General features: G+C 40.5%; 1 protein-coding gene across 1 annotated transcript; it reads left to right on the top strand.

Moving 5' to 3' along the window:
- Positions 1 to 1,540: 1,540 nt before the first annotated feature.
- On the top strand, positions 1,541 to 5,975 carry HMGB1 (high mobility group box 1). Its single transcript, XM_026854480.1, has 4 exons — positions 1,541 to 1,702; positions 1,976 to 2,121; positions 3,118 to 3,292; positions 5,334 to 5,975. Exons 1-4 carry the CDS (start codon positions 1,553 to 1,555, stop codon positions 5,508 to 5,510), a joined length of 648 nt encoding a protein of 215 aa, XP_026710281.1. The 5' UTR covers positions 1,541 to 1,552; the 3' UTR covers positions 5,511 to 5,975.
- Positions 5,976 to 6,383: the final 408 nt, after the last annotated feature.

Here is a 6,383-nt window from a genome sequence, read left to right as displayed (position 1 = left end):
GGCGCGGCGGCTGGGACCGAGGCGCTTTGTCCCGGGGCTGCGAGCGGCGGCCGGGACCGGGGGTCGCCGCCTGCGGGAAGCCGCAGCCCCGGTGGCCGGTTCCTGGGCATGTGCTTGCCGCCCGCTGGCTGCGAGCCCTCGCGTGAACACAAAATAAAACTTAAACAGCTTTTCCCCAATAACGGGACGTTTTGTTTTGTTTTGTCTTGTTTTTCCCCTTTCCTTCCCCCTCAGCAGGTCTCTCAGGGGACTTCTGCAAGTTTTCTTCTGCCCCCTTCGCAGGGGAAACGTCCAAAATGGCGGGAAGGAGGCTTTTAAACGCCAGCTCACGGTCGCAGCGCTTGGGTCGCAGTGCCTAATCCTTCCCACAGTCACTCCACGCCTCTGAAACTACCCTGCCCCGACCCCCCCGGCCCTCACTGCCTTTCCCCCGCAGCCAGCGCGAAGTGCCGCAGCCGCTAGCGAGCCCCGGGTGGCGGCTTGCTCTGGAAACATCTCCATGGCAGACAGGAGCGGCTGGCTCCTGGTTCTTCAGCCCTCTTGTTTACTTGATAGAAACTTCAAACCGGACGTGTTTAGTCACAGAGCAGAAATCTGTTTCTGTCTATCCGCCAAACCGATAGGAAACACTGCTTCTGTGGCATTACGGGCAGGCAGTGTGTGCACTTTTTTTAAACTTTTTTTTTTTTTTTAATTCCTGCTGAAGAGCAGAGTTTGTCAGGGTGCAAGTGGCTTTTTCCAGGGAGCTATGAAGAAATACTCTGAATGTCTGACTTGGGTGTGAAAGTTCCAGGAAGGTATTTTTCATTCCCCCTCTGTCCATGAAAGAGTCAGATAATCCTTGCGCACAGGTTTGCTAGTCATATGTAAATGTCATACTTTTAGCGTCCCTGGCTTGGTTATAACATGTTTGACTGAGTGCGGTGTTTCATTCCTGTATTTCTAGGTATACATATGAAGAGAGAGTAGGTTTTTGCAGTACGCTTCAAGGCACGTGATAATATATGGCATACAAAAATAATAATTAAAAAATAGATATCTTCTGCAAACAAGCAGCCAAAGGCTGCAGGGGAGGGGGATAGAAATATGGGCTTTAAGAATCAAAAAAAAACCCTTAATCCATAAAGCCAGCTGAGACAGGATACTCAGGTACTTTTTTCCTCCTCCTTTTGGTGCAATTTATTCCTTCAAAACATAGGATTAATACATTAGCAGTAACCCAGGAGTCCAGTCTCCACAGTGCTGATGCTAGTACTTCCCTTTAGATTGCTTAGAAGGGACCTTTCTGTTCACTGGAGACCAGAACTGCACGTTTTGAAGGCCTTTTGAGATTTCAGGTTGCGTGTGTCTTAAGTCGCCTCAGACAGCAATGGCAGAAGCCTTCAGTAAATTTTCCAGAAGAGAAACTTTTTTCTGTTGTATGATTTTGGAATACTGCTCCAGTAGATCTTGTTTAGCATGATCCGTTGTCATGGCTTACTTCTCACATTGATTTGTAAAAAGTAAAAGTTTTAAAGGTGTCTTTTTTGCCTTGTTTCAGAAATCATCAAAAATGGGCAAAGGTGATCCTAAGAAGCCGAGAGGTAAAATGTCTTCATACGCCTTCTTTGTGCAAACCTGCCGGGAGGAGCACAAGAAGAAACATCCAGATGCTTCAGTGAACTTTTCAGAGTTCTCAAAAAAATGCTCAGAACGATGGAAGGTAGGAATAATTGTTTAAAAGAACCACAAAACCTTACACGATTGCATTGTGTGAAATACTATTTGAGACTGTAAATTATTTCTTTAAAAGTTCAAGTTTTAGATAAGTACAAAGTGCAGTGGCAAGATTAGTGTTAACTATCCACTGTTCTCGCCTTACCTTTAGCTCCCCCAACTGAAATTTTGGAATGAATTTGGTTATGCTTTTGAATCTTTTGGATTCTTATGGGTCCTTTCCAACTTGAGATGTTCTATGATTTTAATTGCCTTCCAGACTATGTCTTCTAAGGAGAAAGGGAAGTTTGAAGATATGGCAAAGGCTGACAAGCTTCGTTATGAAAAAGAAATGAAAAACTATGTACCACCTAAAGGTGAAACAAAAAAGAAGTTCAAGGATCCAAATGCACCGAAGAGGCCTCCGTAAGTAGATTTCTAGTTAGTTTATCTTGTTTGGGACTGTCACACTAGAGCGTATCTATAAAATGGTCATTTTATCCAGGTTTAGGAGCTTCAGAAATACAAGACTGTGTGATTTTCCTGAGCAGTGGTGTACAGATAATTTGAAGTTTTAGTTAGAAATTACAGGGTTGAGGTTCAGGTTGGCCATCTATCTAAGGTGAAATAATGTCAGTCTTTAAAAGTGGATGCAGAAATGAGCAACATGCAGTTCTGCTTTATGTTTCCAATTTCTGTTAAGAGGGTAATTCTAGTGTAAAATGGCAGTAAAATATTTCAGGCCCCAGACCTGTTGACCTGGGCAGAATTTTTGATTGACGGTCTGTTTAAAATTAAGAGGCTTTTGCACGGAACAGGGTAAAGGTATGATCTTGCACAGAAACAAGCTTGGAGAATTAAAACTTCAGCCACTACATAAGACCACTGACTTCAGGTTCACCTAGTACTAGACACTAGTGTTTTGCACCAATGCATTTTCGTGTGTGTTCTTAACAGAGCTGAAGATGAAGGGAACAGGGAAGTTCCGGTGCAAGTGAATGTTCATACTGGGCTGATGCTGTTATCTGGAAACCCTAGTTTTTATACAAATATTGCAGCTTCACTGCCTTTAACAGTTCTGATGTAACATTTGTTCCCCTGGTATCATTCACTCATTCTCCTTTTATAAGATCTTTCTCTGCACGTGGTACATAAAATTTGTTCTTCTGGGGGTCCTGCCAAAAATGGGACCAAATGTGTGGCATTACTTAAGAGACAAGGATGATCAGGTTTTCTAAGTAGTTTACTGAGTTCTGATACCTTTTATTGTTATGAATGTTTGTCTGGCTTATAGGTGCTTTTTCCAAAATGTTTCAAAGAAACTTTAACAGAGGTCACAAAACTTTCTGTTATATTAAAGTTGAAAATTAAAATAATATCTGCGTTTTGTTTTGTTGTTTTTTGGTTTTTTTACCTCTGTAGTTCGGCTTTTTTCTTGTTTTGCTCTGAGTTTCGTCCAAAAATCAAAGGAGAGCATCCTGGTCTGTCTATTGGAGATGTCGCAAAGAAACTGGGAGAGATGTGGAACAACACCGCTGCAGATGATAAACAGCCTTATGAAAAAAAGGCTGCTAAACTGAAGGAGAAGTATGAAAAGGTAACGTTGACATTTCTGGAGATGGTTTGGGGAGGTCAGGCATCAATGAAGGTATTTTTTTTCCTTCTCATCTACTCTGATACCTGATTTGCAAATTATAATATGCTAATGACAAATGTCATATTTGTTGGAAAATGTCACTTAAGGGACCATATGGTTTATTACTATAACATTAAATTGCAGTCCTTTGTGTTGGAACTATTTGCATTCATCTGTAATTCAGGACCATAGGTGATGGTTTAAAGATAGCACGGTGTCTGTATTATTATTAAAACAATAGGTCACAGCAGTATGTGCGTGAAGTTGGTAGTATTAAGTAATACCGCTGAAGAATAAACCGGTTCTCCTGAATTTTGGAGGTATTGATGAGCATCCCTTAACATTCGGATAATTGATACACATAGATGCTTCTTTTAATTCATTTTTGGGATAATGTCAGAATACTAATGAGATACTAGCTTTAGACATGTGTTTTTCCTGTACCTATTTTGTGTCCATCTCCTTTCTAGTAATTAACATAGTTAATAATACATATGAAGCCTCATGTCATACAGTTTCTTGAATTACTAAAGCTAAATCCTGACGTCATAGTTGGAGCCCTAGAAATGTGTTGCATACACAGGGTAGTGCCACATGTGTTTTTATTTCCAGGGGCAGATTCCTGTCCCAATACAAGGAAAGTAAGGGAGGAGAGGGGTGCCTGTTAGCCTCTCCTGATGATGCTTTACAATGGGTCAGCAACCACCTATAGCTAATGTATACCGTGTACAGCCATTTGTGTGCCGTGACCTTCCTCTGAGTATTTTTCCTGCTGGCAGACAAAACCACTTCAAAATTGTAGCACTGTAGTGAGCAAGGTGGCCCCTTTGAGTCCTAATTATGTGCTGGAGAGGAACTGCAGGTCTAGAAGCTTTCCTATGTTGTCCTTCCTGTGCAGCTTAAACTCTTCAGCATGGTAATTGTTTGTACATACAGCCAAGACAACTCATAAGAGACTTTTAAAATGGTAGAATTACTACTCTTTATTCCCAGATTTTTTAATCTTTGTATTGTTTTTATTCCTTGTGCTTACAAATGTGGTTTTAGGGTGCAGTAATCTCAGTATTTCACTTCTTGGCCTTTGACTCAGTGGATATCGTATCTTCTGAAAAATTCATGCTAAGCTTTAAGGGGTGTCTGAGGGAACTGTAAGATTAGTGGTGTAATGTTTACTGAGTGGGGAATATTTGAAGATTTGGACCATTTGTGTAAAGGTGTTGATGTTTCTCTGTAGCCAACGTGTTTAAGTCTTGTAGATGAATTCTGTTACGTAATTGTTTTTATTATTTTGGCACAAAGTTGGGAAGTCTTAACGTTTTTTCTGGCTTGGTCTTCCAGGTACAGTTTTGGCTTCCCTATAACAGGAACTGAATTTTGTGCGTTATAAACAACTAGAATAAATTTATTGCATGCAGAAGGTGGCACTGTCTACCCTTTAATCAAGTTCTTATACCTTTTATTTTGTAAACTTCTGTTAGGCAGAATTCTGTATATGCCTCTTTGCTGAGCCATAACGTTGCAAATATTAGGCCATGTCATTCTAACCTGTTTGGGATGGCTAATTACAACTTTATACCTCAAACAAGGATTTTCCCGTGTGTTTCTTCAGGCATTGTAGAAGGTAGGGCTAGAAAGGGGACTTAGGAGATCTCCCTGCTTCATTTTCCTCATGGGGTAGTGGGCTCAGCTGTGCCTTTACCATCCAAGGCAGCATCTTTTCCAGCCCATTCCCAGGAGCCTAACAGTGGAGATTCCTCAACAGCCGTAAGCAGTGTGTTGCAGCGCACCAGTATCATTTCTGTGTTGGAGGGTTCCCCTTTCTTTGGCATTGGGCCTCAGTTCACCTTGTAACTGAAGCTACAGCTCCTGCTCCTACCCCTGTGGATGTGGAGAAGGGGCAGGTACTGGGGTGACTCTGTTTTCCCAAGTACCCTTTGGAAGTTGCACAGAGCTCTTGCCTGGTTAAATCTTTGAGAGATTCTTCCTGCTTTTCTTCTCCAAGGATATTGCTGCATACCGGGCCAAAGGGAAGGTTGATGCAGGAAAAAAAGTAGTTGCCAAGGCTGAGAAGAGCAAGAAGAAGAAGGAGGAGGAGGAAGATGAGGATGAAGATGAAGAGGATGAAGATGATGAAGAGGAGGAAGAGGAGGAGGATGAAGATGATGATGATGATGAATAAGTCTCTTTTAGAGCAATTTCTTTCTTGTCTATAAAGCATTTAACCCCCCTGTACACAACTCACTCCTTTTAAAGAAAAAAAAAATGAAATGTAAGGCTGTGTAAGATTTGTTTTTAAACTGTACAGTGTCTCTTTTTTTGTATAGTTAACACACTACCGAATGTGTCTTTAGATAGCCCTGTCCTTAGTGGTATTTCAATGGCCACTAACCTTGCCTGGTACAGTGTGGGGGTTGTAAATTGGCATGGGAGTTTTAAAGCAGGTTCTTGTTGGTGCACAGCACAAATTAGTTATATATGGGGATGTAGTTCATTTTTCATCTTCAGTTGTCTCTGATGCATCATAAAAGTAATTGTTGTTATGTTAACTGAATACCACTCTGTAATTGCAAAAAGGAAAAAAAAAGTTGCAGCTGTTTTGTTGACATTCTGAATGCTTCTAAGTAAATACAATTTTTTTTATTAGTATTGTTGTCCTTTTAATAGGTGCCCTTGAAAAATCATTCTTTTTCTTTTTTCTTTTTTTTTTTTCTTTTTTTTTTTTTTTGAGGGGAACTCATCTTTTGCTTTATTGAATGCCCGTATGGGATCACGGGAGTATTACAGTTTTCATCTTTCATATAACCAGCTGATAAACAAAGCTTTGATCTGCATACCCTCCATAATCATGATAGGGTAAGAAAAGAAATATATAGGCATATGATGAAAGAATATTATTCCGTAACTGGAAACAAAACGAAAAATTCAATCTCAACAAACTGATACTTGTTCAGATTTTTGTGAAATATAATATTCTATTGAGTTGCATGAGTTTACCAGTCTTGGAGAGTTGAGAAGTATAGAGTTCAATTTTACAGAAATTAAATACTTGGGG

Source organism: Athene cunicularia (genome assembly GCF_003259725.1).
Source record: "Athene cunicularia isolate RWA chromosome 1 unlocalized genomic scaffold, athCun1 chr1_part1, whole genome shotgun sequence".
Taxonomy (NCBI): Eukaryota; Metazoa; Chordata; class Aves; order Strigiformes; family Strigidae; genus Athene; species Athene cunicularia.
The sequence above is the reverse complement of the archived record's forward strand: the minus strand, read 5'-3'. Positions and strand labels throughout refer to the sequence as shown.

Coding starts and splice junctions, on each gene's coding strand:
- HMGB1 (XM_026854480.1), top strand. CDS start 1,553: ATGGGCAAAGGTGATCCTAAGAAGCCGAGAGGTAAAATGTCTTCATAC. Junction 1,703..1,975: donor AATGCTCAGAACGATGGAAG/GTAGGAATAATT, acceptor ATTGCCTTCCAG/ACTATGTCTTCTAAGGAGAA. Junction 3,293..5,333: donor TGAAGGAGAAGTATGAAAAG/GTAACGTTGACA, acceptor TTCTTCTCCAAG/GATATTGCTGCATACCGGGC.